Raw genomic sequence first — 16,543 nt, 5'->3', positions numbered from 1 at the left:
AGGATAATCAGGATGATGATGATGATAATGGCAACTCTTATTGTCATCCTGTAGCAAGAGCTTATAACTCTTTTTTTTTAAAATTTTGTCTAAGTGCTGCACTAAGCATTTTGCATTATCATTTCAATAGATACTTTTCAAGAACTTGTTTTTCAGATAAGGAACTTGAGGATCACAGGAATGAAGTGGCTTGCCCTCCATGGTTAGAGGTAGCAGGAAGCAGAGCTGGGATTAGGATGAGGCCTTGTGGCGAGGAGTAGACTCTCTAAATGGTTTCTTTTCTGATTTCGTGTTAGTAGGTTCTCCCATGAGGGAGGTCTGCAGATGCATGAGTGGTTTCTCAGTGGAAGAGCAAGGAGGCCAGATTATATTTGCTGCATCTTCTCACACATAGAGTCATCTTTTAAGTCCATTTTTCTCTTGATACATCTTTCTCATGTAGTGGTGTATTTTTTTAAAATTTCCATATCAACATTATTACTCTCAGAAGCCATAGCATACAAAATTGCAGCCCAGCAGTTCACTGGTCATGATTTTTTTATATTGATCTTTCAAAAAATGGGTATGGAAGTCACAAGGGTTCATTTGTAGCAGAGTTAGAAGATTGCTTTCTAAGTAGCTCAGACCTAGTGCCTGCAGGCTGCTCCAAAAACACGTGTTGAATGAATGAGTGAATGAATGGGTGAGTTTAGTCTGGAGAGGTGTAGACGACAGTTTAATGTCTACATCTAAGAATAGTGGAAATTTTGCTGTTTAAAAATCACCATAAGGGCTGGGGATGTAGCTCAGGGGTAAAACACCCCTGGGCTCAATATCCAGTTCCCCCCAAAATATGTAACAAATTTCTATTTCTCTGTTGATTTGAAACACTTTTTAAATGTCTTAGACTGCTGCTTCATTGGTAAGTTTTGGATATTAGCCTTTTAATTTTTACTCTTCATTAAGTGTCCAGTCTCTTTACCATTGAAATGTCCCATTATGAGACCTTTGATTTGTCTATAGTTACATTCTAAGAAGTTTTGTTTCTTATACCCACTGGCAAGTCCCTGGAACCCCTAATCTGTGTTTTCTGAATTGTTTCCCATGAATTTTAAGAAACTTACCTTTCTAGACAGATATTTTAGAAATACCCTCTTTTTTCTGCTTATCCATTGACATGGTATGTTCCCAACAATGTAAATGTCCATGTACATGGAAATGAGGCAGAGCTGGAGTATTAACTGTGAGGATTCAGAGGATCAGTGAAGGGGAAAGGAAGCATTGTGCAAAATACACAAAGCTCTACTTCCTAAAATTGAAATACCTAATTCTTTTAATAGGATGTTCATGGTTAATTTTTTTTATATGTAGTGAAAGAGATACAAGGTGCAAGTGTATTCTCCTGAGAGACATTATGACACATTTTTTTTTATCACTGTCATATGGTTTAGGCCAGATGTACCTATGTTTTGGAGATACAGCACCTCGGAGATATTTATCTGTAACCAATTGAGGAATGAGTTACTCATCTTCAGGAATGGAGGTGTCTTCTTTTTGGTCTTCAGAGGTAGTTAAAGGTCTATTTTTTATATCTCTAAGTGATTTGTTTTTGTGTTGCCTTTCTAGGTTTGCTGGGATGGGAAACCTGCTCAAAGTCCTTACCAGGGAAATTGAAAACTATCCTCATTTTTTCCTGGATTTTGAAAGTAAGTTCCAAAAATTATAGCATAATAATGGAAACTTTTCGCTTTTTATAGCTTGTTGGTAAGGAAATTAACAATAAGATTTTATATGATACTTAAACCAAATCCAAATGGTATTCTGCATTTCTTTCTGAAATCATTTCTAAAATCAGTTTATTTCTCTTTCTTCCTGTTTTTTGGAAGCCTAGTAGAAAACATTTTTAGAATGTCCTTGGTTTTCTTTGATTTTAGAAATGATGAGCTTTTACAGGTGTAGCATAAATCATTATTCACCTTTTCTGAAACTTGGCATGAATTACTATGTCATAATCCAAAAAAGTAAGCATATTCATTTATGTAGATTAATATAAAACAAATATCACTAGAAGTGAAAGAAAAAAGTGATCAATACCATAAATAAGGCTTACAGATTATTTTTTGTTAGTCATATCCATCTGTTCTTTATGGAGTTTTTGATTGTATAAAATCATTTTAGGATTTGGGATAAACATTTTATGCAAAAAGTTGATGTCTTTTTATCAAAAGCATTATTTTTTTCCCTCAGGTAAAAATTGTTAAGAATCTTGACAGAATAACGACAGACTCTTAGTTTATTTTATTGATGGTAAACATGTGCAAATGTTTATGTTTGTTCCAACTTATCTCAAGTTTCTGCCTTTGACTTGTGTTACCCTCTTTTAAAATTATAATTCCACAATAGCAAGCACAGTTGAATGTCTCTTCTTCAGTATTAACATTGTTGTGCTTTAATCTACTTTAAGTTTTGATTTTTTTCAAGCATTTTATCAATACTAATGAAAATAGTTGGAGCTTCCTCATGTTTGGATTAAACCTCCTTATATATAGATTAAACAGATTTATTAAGTGCTAGAAAACCTTTCCCAGGGGCGATATAACAAAAAGTGAAAGCTCCTTAGGTGTATCTTTTCACGATGTTTGGTGTGTTTAAAAGTTTACTTGAAAAGGAAAAGTGTCCCCAAAACCCATATATCTGAAAACATAATCTGGATTATGTTCACCTACAGATATCTTCTGGTTTCACCCAGTCTTTTGTTGTTGTTGTTGTTGTTGCTCTTTGGCTTGGGATGGGTGGATGGATGGATGAGTCATTCATGATATATCAATAACTTTAAAGAATTTTTACAAAACAAATTGTGGACAGTCTTACTGCCCTTTTTATTATTTACATTTTTAATTGCACCCTTCCATTTCTTATCATGTGCATTCTGCATTGTTGGATTCAGCACACCAAGGCTAAAAATAGCAAGGAAATACTCTGTTCACTGGCAACTCTGGGGCATATCAGCACCCAAAGTAGCCTTTCTGGAAGCCCTAAATTCCATATGCACCTGCCACAGGTCAGTGATCCCACTTGCCTGTTTGGTTGTTCTTGGACCTCTGGCTTTCCACACTCCCATAAAGACCAGTGTTGCCGGGTGGGCGCAGGGGCGCACGCCTGTAATCTCAGCAGCTCAGGAGGCTGAGACAGGAGGATCACGAGTTCAGTGCCAGCCTCAGCAAAAGTAAGGTGCCAAGCAACTCAGTGAGACCCTGTGTCTAAATAAAATACAAAATAGGGCTGGGAATGTGGCTCTTTGAACTCCAGTGCCCATGAATTCAATCCCCAGCACCAAAAAAATAAAAAAGATCAGGGTTGAGGTCTTTTCCAGTCTAATTATAAAAACATTTAAAGTGAAACATGTAAAGGCTGCAGGGAGAAAGCAGGGGTTTTCAACTGGTGGTCCCTGGAGCTCTGAGACTCTGCCTCAGGAATCCCCTCCCCACTTGGAGAGCAGGCAAGTGGCACTGAGAGGGTCTATGCCCCTTCTCCCTCCCTTCTAGCCAAGCACTGCGGTCTGCTCGTCTTATACTCTGGGCATTTTCTGAACATTTCATCTAAGGAAAGGTCATGGTGGCAAAATGCAGCATTTAGAAATCAAGTTTCGATGCTGTTCATGGTACAAAACATCCATTCGTGGAGATTTGTATATCCTCAAGAGAAGTAAGAATAGACTGGGATCCCACGTCTGGTGGCTCACCACTAAGGCTAGAGTTACAAGATTTAAGGAAAATATAAAACTGTAAATTTAGAAAAATGTGTAAAAGTCTATTTTCTCATCAGTCCCAGGGAGAAAATTAACTTTATTCTACCAAGAGTCTGGGAAGATAACTAACTGGGCCGAAGTCACATGGAGGCTGATTAGGGACCTGAAATGGGGACACAGGCCTCTTTAGCTCTCCTCCTTCTTTAAGTGCTCATCACTAGCAGCTTCCTGGAAGTCCACAGCCATCATAATCTCTTCCTAATTAGAGACGGATCCGCAAACTAAGACATCCCATGGAAAAATATTAATTTGGGTATTTTTTATCCTAAAATAAATAAGTTGGAGGGATAGGAAAGATGGGCTGCAGGCATGATTTGCCCTTGAGTCTGTAGATTTCAGGTCAATCTAGTAAAGGAATGTTGGGTGTAGCTGTGACCATTCATATAAGCCTCGCAGCTGGGGACGCAGAGCTAAGTGAGAACAGTCATTGTCTAATGAAGCCTCAGGCAAGAGTGGAGAATGATGTAGGCACAGAGGTGAAGACCAACTAAGGAGAGAGACCCAGTATGCCATGGGAGTAAAGAAGGAAAAAGAACACACAACTGATGGGAGGCTGCGGAACGACCAGGAGGTCTCTTCTTGCAAGAGGTGGCATTTGGAAAAGGCTTCGAAAGATGAGTTGTTTTCTGAAGGCACAGATGGGGTGAGGAGTCTTCCAACAGATGGGACAGTGTGATTAAAGGCATGGGCCCTGGAATAGGAAGGGTATGTTTGAAGAACAGCAAGAAGTTAGACAGAGCCACCAAATGCCTTTTGGAAAGAACTTGGGGCTGAAATGGAAGGCTAGCTTGGGTTAGACCCTGAGAGTACAGTTGCCAAGCTGAGGAGCTGAAGGCTGCAGCTCTCTTCTTCAAGGAGAAGAGTGGAAATCCTGTGGAAAAGCAAGGAAGCAGACAAGACGTGAGCAAATGGGAACTTTAGGCACGCTCATGCTGGGAGGGGGCTTGAGTAGGTAGAGGGTCCTGGGAAGAGGCCACACTGTAGAGATTAGGGGACAACTTACTGAACTGAGATTCCTGAGGACAGAGCCTGAGCCTCGCTCAGTTTTGTGACCCATTACTTAGCCTGTGTTGAACAGGGGTGTGGAGCACACGTGAGCCTGGGTAATAGAGGCTGGTCTTGAGAAGAAGGTTCAGAGCCAGCTCAGCCCAGGCAGACAGGAGAACACCATGCTCAGGAGGAATGAAGATGATTCAGGTGCTACAAGGCGGTCAGAAAAGACAGAGCATGAAGGGGATGATCAAATGGGCAGTGAGCTGACACTGGTGGCCCCCAGGAAAGCAGATGGAAGATGTGTGGCTTTGTGTATGAAGGGTGCATGGGAAAGAGTTAAGGGTGAGGGGCAGAGGGGGACGAGGCTGCACAGCATGTAGCGACAGCTTAAATGACTTTGGCACTTCTGCTTTGAGCATTGAATATTCTTTTTGAAGTCAGCAATGGAATATAATTGAACTGGGTCAAATAGATATAATTAGGTTGGGTCAAAACGTAATACAAAATTAGACACATCTGTCCTTGGGTTTTTGAGTTGCAAAGATCTGATTTAAATTCCTGCTGACCTTTGCAGTTACTCCTGTGCCTTGGGCTTGTATTTCTCCACAACACTTAATGTCTTTTTTTGTTATTTTTTCTATCCCTCTACTTTTTTTTCTTTTCCTTTCTCTACATTCTGGTCATTGTTCTACTTCCTTTTGAAGGGTCAGAGATAAGCATGGCTCCCTGCCTCTCTGGTGAATGGTAGCTGGAGGGACAGAGTGCAGGAGAAAGCATGTCCAACATAGCTGAAGAGCCCAGTCAGACCCTCCAAGATGGCACCCAATGCGCCACGTGAAAACACTGGCCCTCCAGTGAAGTGGCACCAGTGGTTCCTAGGCCAAAATGATTATTAGAAACATCTGGTGGATCTCTTCTTATATAGTTACCTGAACCTCACCCCCAAATTCTGATTCTGTGGTCCAGTCCAAAGAATCTGCTTTTCTCCACCTTTCCAGGTGCTTCTGCGGATCAGCCACTTTGGGGCCTGTCTTTATTTAATGCATGGAGTGATTCACCTACCCACTAGTGTTTAGGACAGGGGAGCCACACCAAGAAACCTTTGGAGTTCTAAGAGCCACAGCCTGGAGTAAAGGCTCTCCGAGACAATAGAAGTTCAAGTAGATTAAAATCTATGCACAAGCACCTCACTTCAAAGAAGCTTCCCCCCACCAATCAGTAAGGAATTTGCTCTATCAAAGATTCCTTTGAGATCTGAGTAGACATTTTTCCAAAGACAAACAAATGTCCGATAAACACATGAAAAGATGTTCACTATCATTAGCCATGAGAGAAATCAAATGAAAACCACGATGCGGTACGACTGCACACCCACTGGGATTGTTCTCATCAAAAGGGAGAGGATAAAACATGCCAGTGAGGATATGGAGAAATCAGAATCTGATACACTGGCTAGTTAAAAAGTACAGTGGTACTTCTGCTTTAGAAAGCAGTCTGAAGTTCCCTCAAAAGTCTAAATATAAAGTTAACATATGACTCAGCTATTCCACTCCTATGCATAAACCCTCAAGAAAAATAAAAATATTTGTCCACACAGAAACTTGTATATGAATAAACTTAACAGCATTATCTATATTAGCTGAAAAATAAATTTTAAAAAGTTAAAAAAAAAGTAAATGCCCATCAACTGATAAATGGGCAAACAGAATGAGATAGATAGATCCTTTTAATGTAATATTATTGAGCTAAAAGCAATGAAGTGCTATAGCATGCTCTTCTACGCTAAGTGAAAGAAGCCTGTCACAAAGACCACCTTCCACTGAAAAATCTAGAATAGGCTGATGGGTAGAGACAAGCAGTAGATTGACTGTCCCCGAGCCTCGCAGATAGTTGTTCCCTCAACTCAACAGGAACGACTTTGCTTTCCTGCTTGGGCTACTACAGCAGCTCTGGCCACCTGAGCCTTAGAGGGCATCTCCCTCGGTGCTCCTCTTGTCCCTCAGAGCAGGTGGCCCCTGCTTCATGTTCAAGTGGCACCAAGAGTGGGATCATTGATCTGAGATCCCTCGAGGCAGAGCCAGGGCCCTGGATCCGCACTGTCTGTGTGTTCTCTTCCTTCCTGCTCTCAATTTATCTTGTTAGCCTTGGGTGAAGGTCCGTGGAAAAACCCTGGCAGATAGACATAGCTTCCCTTTCTACTCAGGACTCCAAGACTGTTCAGCTTCCAGGCCGGTTTGCACACATCCTTCAGACTAGAAGAACATGTGGCCTACATTTATTAAAGCTTCCCACCCCTGCCCCTTCTCTGCCAAATGTGAAAGTACCTGTGGCCTCACCTCCTAGGACAGTCTGCCTACTGTTTGGATTGTATTTCATTCAGTGTTTTGCAACCTCAGCTCTCTTGTAGGTTAAATATAACCAAGATTTTGTAGATTATCTAACTTGTTCTCTGTTAGTATGAGGGCAATATTCTTTGTGGGGTTTTTTTTATATCTTAATCGTATGAAATTTTATTGCATAGATTCAGATTTATACCTGACAAAATTAACACTAGTTCTTTTACATCATTTAATATACAGCACATATTGAAATTTCCCTGAGTTTTTCCAAATGAGATGGAAGATTGAAACCACTTCACAGGGTTGAAACAAATTCATATGATATATTTGATTGCTTTTTCCTTTTTTTTTTAATTGTGACAAGAACACTTACCATGAGATCTATCCTCTTATCAGATTTTTGAATGCACAATAGTTTTATTAACTATTTATTTTTTATTAACTATAGGCAAATATTGGACACAGGATTTCTAAAACTTACTCATTTTGCACCAAGGAAACTTGAGACCTGTTAATTTATAACTCCCCATTTCCCCCTCCCCTAGGTCTCTGGCAATCACCCTTTTACACTTTCCATTTATGAGTTGCACTCTTTAGATACATTTTGTTAGTGAGATCCTGCAGTGTGTGTCCTTCTGTGACTGGGTTATTTCAGTTAGCATAACCTCATTCCTATTATTGTTGCAAGAATTTCTTTGTTTTTAAGACTGAATAATATTCCTTCGTGTGTGTTATGAATTGGATACGAGGTGTCTCCCAAAAGCTCTTGTGTAAATGCAAGAATTTTTGGAGGTGAAATGATTGGATTTCGAGAGTTGTAACCTACTCAGTTCCTCCAGGTTTGAATGGACTGACTGGATGGTAACTATAGGCAGGTGGGTGTGGCTAGAGCAGGTGGGTCATGGGGGCCATTCCCTCGAAGGGTGCTTATTCTTGCCATGCCCTCCCCACTCACTCTCTGCTTCCTGGCCACCATGGGGTGAGCAGCATCCCTCCACTTTTTCACCTGATATTCTTCCTCATCTTAGGCCCAGAGTGATGGATTTGGCCCACAATAGTCTGAACCTCTGAAACCATGACGCAGAATAAACCTTTCTTCTCTAAGTTGTTCTTGCTGGTATTTTGTTCAAAACAACAAAAAGCTGACATGTTGTGTGGGTTGTGTGTGTGTGTGTGTATTGCACATCTGTACAAAAGTACAAAAAAAAGTAACAAAGTACAGATGATTGCGATATAATTTTCTTTATCTGTGGAAATGGATCACCTGACTACAGTCACTATGATCCTGATTCATGTTATCCTGAAGGTTATTCTGTGTTCCAGCCACTCTGTTAGTGGGGTGTGAATAGCTGCAGAGCTCTCAGTCTCTTTGGGGAGGAAGACAAAGCCGGCGTCTAAATGCAATGGCGATAATTGCTCTAGCAGGGACATCAGCCATTTTCTGAGGTACTATCAGCAATCAAGCATGGTTAGTTTTCTTCTGCAAGTGTATATTCATCTCTTCATTAGTATACCTCTCCTGGAGGTGAGTATTTGGATGGTGTCACATGCTTATATTTTTATGTGTCTTATCCAGCAGCATAAGACTGGACATGAAAGATAATCTTAGGACTACTGGTTTTGATAGATATTAATTAAGTAATGATATGCAAAGAATCCTTTGCATTCTTCAGGTAGAAGCAGCAACAGTGAAGGTGGGTTATCAGTGGGCTGGGAGCTCTGAAGGGATAAGATACGGCACATGGAAGAGGAGCATTAGAAGAACAGGACCTCTTCTTCAAGGAGTTCTCCACGTTAATGAGGAAATAAGACAGACAGTGGTACAGGTGTTAGTGAAGAAGTCTGCTAGCTGGAACGGATAGCAGATGCTGTGCTAGCAAGAGTTGCAGATGTTTGATTGGGCTGAAAAAAAATGTTCTTCAGAAGTTAGTGGCTAAACAAATGGTTTTCTCATGAGACAAACCCACATTTATTAATATCAGAGGACTACTAAGAACAGCAGCAGCACCGGGGTGGTGGTCAGGAAATGCTGCAATCTCCACATCTTTGTGTTCTCAAAAGGCCTGCAGCATCCAATTCTATAAAATGAAGTGTCAAGAGGCAGGCTGGCCTGATATTGTTCACTCAGGCCCACTTTGTGCCACCACTGAACTCTTCTTTCACCTGTCCTCAGACACACTTGCATCTGCTGAAGTTGATCTGAGAAGGCTAGAGACCTTGGAAGGGGAGAGGGGGAAAATTTCAGATGATCAGCGGCCACTTGGTCCACTATCCTCACTTGACAAAAGTCAACAGGGAAGCAGTTCATGGCAATTTCGAGCACTTTTGTTTTTTCCTATTTTCAATGTATATAATAATTCTCACTATGACCCTACAGGTAGGGAGAAGACAGGGCTGTTGTAGCTTGTCTCTCCTTGACCAAGATCTGGTCTGGGCCCAGGGAGTTAATTTCTTTGCCCTGGGGGCTGGGAGGTGAGTGGCACGCTGGCTGTAGTCCACATCTCAAAATTCCATCCCTGGAGTGCTGCCCCAACCCGGGGATCCCAGTCGTGTGAAGGAAACAGCCAGTTCTTCCAGAATATCCATCTCTTTTCATTCCCTGGGGTCCTGCTTCCATGGGAAGGGCTTTGGGCTTTGGTGTGTGCTGACTAATGTCCTGTGCAAATAAATATGTCAACCACGTCTCACTTATATTTTCCATTGGACCCTTGCAACTTCATGCTGTTTTCATAAGCAGTTGGTATTCTGCTATAAATCATTACCATTTTACATCCTCAAATGTTAATAATAGATAATTATTTGCATTCTTAGTTCCTCTTGAAGGGGAAAGGGATGAGTGAGGACTGAGGAAGTGGGTGGGGGAGAAGGGCTGTAGATTTAATTTATGGCGTTGGCAAATCCTTCTTGCTGTACTTTCTTCATTGTTTATCCAGCAGTCATCCGGGCACAGGGAGAGCTATATATCCCATTGATGAAATGCCAGGGCTTCCATCAAAACCAGAGGCATTTCCTCATAAATCGAGTCTTCTCCTCATATTATTTTAGGTTAATTTGATTCACTGTCAAATTCTCCATGCAGTCCTAAGTAGACTGTTAGGAGAAGGTTTGTGGGCTCCTGGTACTTTTGAAGACAGGATGAGCCCTGGGCTGATGTACAAAGATAAGAATGCTTTGGTTTGACAGCCCTTCTCCAGTTTGAGGCCTGCTGATGCTCCCCTGGGTGGTTCCCCAAAACCTTCCTGACAAACAAAGTACCTGGTCACCTTCCTCTCCATTAGCACAGTGGAATGCCAAGCATTTGGCTTAAATAAGATTCAGAGTCCTCCACAGACCTTCCACCTCGCCTGGTGACACCAAAACCATGAGGTTAACCATTCCCCATCATCAGGGAATCCAACCACAGGAGGATGGATACATCCCCTGCCAGCAAGATTAATACTCCTTATCTTAATCAGCAAGATCATTTATTTTCCATTAAAAATCCCAGACACTTGGACTTTCATATGTTCTTTTTTAAAAAAAATATTTTTTTAGTTTTAGATGGACACAATACTTTATTTTATTTGTTTTTATTTTTTTATGTGGTGCTGAGGATTGAACCCAGTGCCTCACTCATGCTAGGCAAGTGCTCTACCACTGAGCCACAACCGTGGCCCTTGTGTGTTCTTGATAATAGGTGTGTGTGCGAGGTCACAGCGCCCATGCTCCTTTTTATGCTTTGCACAACAGCAAGTCCAGAACGGCCTTAAATCATCGCGTAGATAATGGCCAGCTGGGAGACACTCGCTTCAGGGCTCCTACCAGTATAGGTTTCTGAAATTGCCTGTGTAAATCACAGGGATTTTAACAGCTTCATTGTGAAGCAGGAGTAAGCCAGCTTTGTTTAACTGTTCTGCTCAATTTTGATGAAATAACTGACGATGATTTGAAGTTTAGAATGCAGTTCTTAGAGGAAACGCCATCAAAGATTTCACTGGCTGCCACTGGAAACAGAGATCATTTCCATCTTGAGTATTGGTGTGCATCCCCGTGTGTGTGTGTGTGTGTGTGTGTGTGTGTGTGAGAGAGAGAGAGAGAGAGAGCATGTGTGCATACCTTCATTAATGAAAGGTCATTCTTAGTGTTAAAAATAGAAAAACAGAGCCTGTGGTTCAGAGTTCTGTTCATTCAGCAAATGCTTTAAGGGGTTATAGGTGGACTAAATATAGGTGACCTTTTCAACCACTAATTCTTCAGGGTCCTTTTCAAGATGTCATTTCATGACATCTGAAAATACAATAAATTTTTAACATGTGATCGCCAATTACATCTGAATATGGAAAATGCCAGAAGTGTAGACCTCCAAAGCCTCTCACAGGAATTCTCCAGAAAGCAAAATGTTTTAGGATTGGAGGAGTAAACCCAGTGCAGTTTTTCATTCTACCAGACAGAAGAAACACCCGTGATATGCAAACCACACCAAGGAGACATGAGGCTGTAGGTGGATAATTGACATGTGTGTTTAATGAAGGTGTGAATAGCCAATTTAACTGCAGGTCAAGGCATGTATCTTAATGATAAGAGATGTGATAGTATAAAAGCATCTTGGGGAGAAGAGACAGAGGATCTGGAAGCAACAGCACCTTCTTTGACTTCTTTACCTCCCTGCCTCTCAGCGCCCACCCTTCTCAGCCAGCTGGTCAGTTTCCTCACTGAGTCACTGATTCATCAACACATGGATTGTGTCTCCAGTGGGTGAGGCATTGTGTGGCTGTGGAGGATAAGAACACAGATCTTTTCTCCAAAGATCTCAGAGTTCAAAGCCGAGCAGGAAAACCATCCCAAAACACAAAGTGAGGAGTACATTTAAATCATCCATTCAGCAGAATTTTCTTGAACATGTCCTACATACCAGGTACTGTGCTAGACCCTGTAAATATGATGTCAAAATGCAATAAATATGACCAAAGTCTTACATCTAGTCAATAAATTTCTCATTAGTTAGTTCTGATTGTCTGATTCTTTCGTTGAAAGGGGGATGAGTCATGGACTTCTATAGGGATTTGGGCCAATTTTAAATGTGACCTAGGGTCAAGCATTCCTTTTCCCATTTGAAAAGCAAGACAGACAGACCTACGTGAGCTTCTTCCTGCTGTCACTCTCCACTTGGGAAGCTGATGCTTCTGGTTTTTTAATCCCCTAAAAATCTTCCGCATTCTGGCTGAGAAGGCAGAACTGTGCTCCCAGCACCAAGGGTCTGATTATTGTCTGGAAGAGGAAGTGACTTCAGTTCTGTGACAGGGAAGGAGGAAGAAATCACATATCCATTAAGAACAACAAATTATGGAAGAAAATGAGCCAACACATTTTTAAGCCTGGATGAAAGGGAGCATGACGGATTTGGTTTCTCCCACCCCATTCCATCACCGCTGAACAGGACCACACAAGAGACATTTCTCATGGGAGGCTAGGGACCCTGCCAAGAGAAACAGTTCCCAAAGAGGGAGACAGGGGCTGAGGGTCCTGTTTCACAGCACCAGGGCAGTGTTGCTGTCGGAAGGAAGGTGCTCACCACGGCCCCCCAACTCTCTGTGGTCACATCAAAGTCCAGTCTATTTGTATCAAACAATGTCACTTCAACTGTGTGGAGGGAGGAGCTGACCGTCTCTAACTCAGCACCATTTTGAGGCCACACTGTTGGAAAAATTTATTTTTAAGTACCTAAGAAATTTCTCTATTTAAAAAAAAATATTGATGTGAAATCTTTCTCTTTTTGTTTTTAAGTAACCACCAATGGGATGTATTTTGGTTTTGCCAGCTGAGCTCTTTTAGCCCACTTAGTTTTAACTCTGTTTTCCTAAGATTTGCTAAGATGGGGCCATGTGACAGCTGAGATGAGAAGGCTTCTTTCCTGGCCACCAAGTACCATCTTCTTTCAGGCCGTTTTATACTTACACTCAGTAGTCTGGGTTCTCAGAATCTTGGTTACAGACTTGTGCTTCTCCTCTTCTCCAAATAAATATCTCCATAAGAAATTCATTTAGCTTATGATTTTTTGATACATTCGTCAAAAAGAAGAATGGAATTAATGGGTGTTTGATTTTTGTTTATCTTCTAGACTGTGCACATTTCTCTTGTGTTTTCTTTCTAACATTTTCCCCGCTTGGAAGCTGGAGTTCCGGAATTCTCTAGCTATAGTCTTCTTAGCTTATGGATTTTTAGTTTTCTGTTTAAGACATCATTTAACTTTGAGAAATCAGAAAAAAAAACTAAAATAGCTGGGCGCAGTGGCTCATGCCTGTAATCCCAGTGGCTTGGGAAGCTGAGGCAGGAGGATCATGAGTTCAAAGCCAGCTTCTGCAAAAGCACACCATCAAGCAACTCAGTGAGACCCTGTCTCTAAATAAAATACAAAATAGGGCTGGGGATGTGGCTCAGTGGTCAAGTGTCCCTGAGTTCAATCCCTGGCACCAAAAAAGAAAGAAAGAAAAAGATACAATATAAAGTGATTCATATAGCGGGATAACATCATTCCTGAAAAAACTTACCCAGTGTGAGTGGAAAGGAAGGAAGGATACAGAGATAAAAGGGTTGATACATTTCTTTTTCCTTTCTGTGCCCTGAGAAGTCTCTGCTTTCTATCCTGGCTGGTCTCCCTCCTGGCCTAGCTGCGTTAATACAGCCACAACCCTCTTTCCACACAGTGACCTCATCATGGAGAACTTCTTCCTGTGGCCCCTGCTTTAGCCCTTCCCCGACATTTTCCTTTCCACTCTCTCCAGCCACCTGCATCTCTTCCTTCTCTGAACCCTGACGTGAACTTTAGTGCCTCCTTATTCGCTGGCTAAAATCCTCTTATTCCTAGAAAGCATGGTTTGCAAAGTGTCTAGAGTGAAAGCCTATTATTGTTTTGTTTTGTTTTGTTTTGTTTTAAGAGAGCTACCATACACTGATGACTGTCACCTTTCATTTCCCAGAGAGTTTATCAATTTCTTAGGTTTTAGGCAGGATCTAGTGAGTAACATAGTCTAAAACTCTAGGTAGACGTTACTCCTTAAGGGTCTGGCTTGGAGCCTGTGGGTGTGGCAGATGGTGACAGGAGTGCCACCCTAGATCAGCCCTGCTGATGACCAGGCCTCTGAGCCCCCTGTCAGTACACCAGTGCTCATGGTGTGTGGATTCCACCCTTTACCCCCCAAAAGAACACTAGCAACTGGTAACACACCCTTTTGTGGGATCAGCCTTTTGTATTCCCACAAAGATTAGTGAAAACAGGGGTTGGATCTGAGGAGGCTCAGCCCTACAGTTCTAGCCTCAGCCTTCCACTAGTGACATCTGCAGTTAGCATCTTAGGATTTGAACACTTGAAAATAGAATTTATGAGGTGACGCCTCCTATCCTCCTCCAGCACCGTCTCTGCTTTCCGTGGAGAGACTAACTTCCTCACCAGCACCTGGTAGCTAACCTGTTTTATAGCATCTGTGAGAGAAATAAAACCCAGTGTTGCCCGCCTTTCAGCCCCTACCCACCAGCCTGAACAAAGTGCCGGTGGGAGAAAAACCTATAGATTCTGGAGACATAATCAAGTGGGAAATCAGTAAAGAGCTGGGGAGTGCTTGGTGCTATTAGAATATGACCTTTGTTTAGATAAGCTTGAAGGTGTCACATTTTTTGTAACAGTCACAATCAAGACAAAGATAAAGAGAGCAGGTGTCTTTTTGAGGGGGGTGGGGGGGGGGCTACTGGGGACTGAGTCCAAGGGTACTTAACCACTGAGCCACATCCCCAGCCCTTTTTTTGCATTTTGTTTAGAGACAGGGTCTCACTGAGTTACTTGGGGCCTTGCTAAGCTGCTAAGGCTGACTTTGAACTCACTATTCTTCTGCCTTAGTCTACCAAGCTGCTGGAATACAGGCACAGTGCCACCACACCTGGAAAGAGAGCAGGTGTCTTTAAAATTAACTCCCTGCATGTCTTTGCCAAAATTCTTGTTCACATTCAATGGGAAGTCTCAGTGCTTTCTCCATGTCAGTCTGTCCTGGAATGATGTGCTGTGGACATGACCCTGAAGGGTTAATCACCCAATTTGTTAATTTGTTTCTATGAAAGTAGGAAGGAGATTGATTTTTCTTTCTCTGCTCAGATTCATAGATTTTTAATCATATAAAAAATAACCTATAGCTTCTCCTGTTAAAAGCAGACCCAAGGTAGCATTTCAGTTTGACAAGATGAAAGAGTCATGGCATTGGGTGGTGGTGAAGACTGTGTAATGTTACAAATACTACTGAGCTGTACATTGGACATGATCAAGTGGTAAATCGTATATCATCTTGCCACAATTTAAAAAAAATAGTTTTAATGCAAAAAAATAATAAAAAGACAATAAGAAAGGTTAGCCCTAAAAGACAATGTCACTGCTTCTACCACTCAGTACCTATAACAGGTGTGCAAAAAATGTATTCTATACAGATAAATAGACAAATGGGGACCCACTGGATTCAGCTAGGCTTCACTGGTGCAGAAAGATGGTGATGTTGTGAACTCGGTCTGGGCCAACATGGTGCTACTTGTCCATTCTAGCACTTTCTGTGGTAGGAGTAACCATCAGACCTGCAGGAATGAGGCACAAGTGCCCAGTGGGTACACTGACCTCTGACCCTCTTTCACAGCTGTTTGTAACCACCAGCCCTCTGTGTCTCTTGCTTTCCTTGCTGTGCAGATGCCCAGCCCACGGAAGGAGAGAGGGAAATATGGAACCAGATCAGCGCTGTCCTCCAGGATTCTGAGAGCATCCTCGCAGACCTGCAGGCTTACAAAGGCGCAGGGCCGGAGATCCGAGACGTATGCCAATGATAATGTAGAACGGATGACACCCGGGGAGGGGAGGGGAACCACATGCAGCACACACACATGTGCACATGCACAGGTTAAGTAATAACCCTAATATTTTCTAGAGTACCAGAGGAACAAGGAGCATAATGTGTCCTAATGTATGAATGGCCCCTTGGATTCCAATCCATTCACAGTGGCGCACAGTGCTGGGGACCATGTGCAATTTTAGCCATTCTCTACCCAAACCTACAGTTGCTATGGCAGGACTCACACTTGGGCAGTAACATCAGCGAATGACTCCATGTAAGGGAAACGTACACATAAAGTCTATGAAGAACACTTGAATTGCATGTTAGGAGGTGTCTGAGACTACATGTACTTTCAGGGATGATTTTGGTAGGTTTCATCAGTGTCACACACAGCAGCCACAAAACACCATGTGAAGTGGACTGTAGGTCTGTCGTCTTCGGAGTTGCTGTTGTGTTTTTTTTTTCTTTAATGAGAAACAAAACAACAAAGTAAAAAAGAAAATAACCAGCGTGGGTATTCGGACTTCATAATGCCTCCAAGACAAGGCGCTCCCCGCTCCTTTACTTGAAAGCATTAGAGATTT

The 16,543-nt window shown here is 42.0% G+C and overlaps 1 protein-coding gene across 1 annotated transcript in view; it reads left to right on the top strand.

Annotated features, from left to right (window-relative positions):
* The window catches only part of Cyria (CYFIP related Rac1 interactor A), a 99,314-nt gene that overhangs the window by 68,415 nt on the left and 14,356 nt on the right, over nucleotides 1-16,543 (top strand). The window contains exons 3-4 of the mRNA XM_046441299.1: nucleotides 1,606-1,685; nucleotides 15,818-15,939. Coding sequence (XP_046297255.1) covers nucleotides 1,616-1,685; nucleotides 15,818-15,939 — 192 coding nt within the window. The 5' untranslated portion in view covers nucleotides 1,606-1,615. The remainder of the gene's footprint in view (nucleotides 1-1,605; nucleotides 1,686-15,817; nucleotides 15,940-16,543) is intronic.

This window comes from Marmota monax, unplaced genomic scaffold (assembly GCF_021218885.2).
Source record: "Marmota monax isolate L192 unplaced genomic scaffold, Marmota_monax_Labrador192_F-V1.1 WCK01_AAM20220418_F8-fsc00010, whole genome shotgun sequence".
Lineage (NCBI taxonomy): Eukaryota > Metazoa > Chordata > Mammalia > Rodentia > Sciuridae > Marmota > Marmota monax.
The sequence above is the reverse complement of the archived record's forward strand: the minus strand, read 5'-3'. Positions and strand labels throughout refer to the sequence as shown.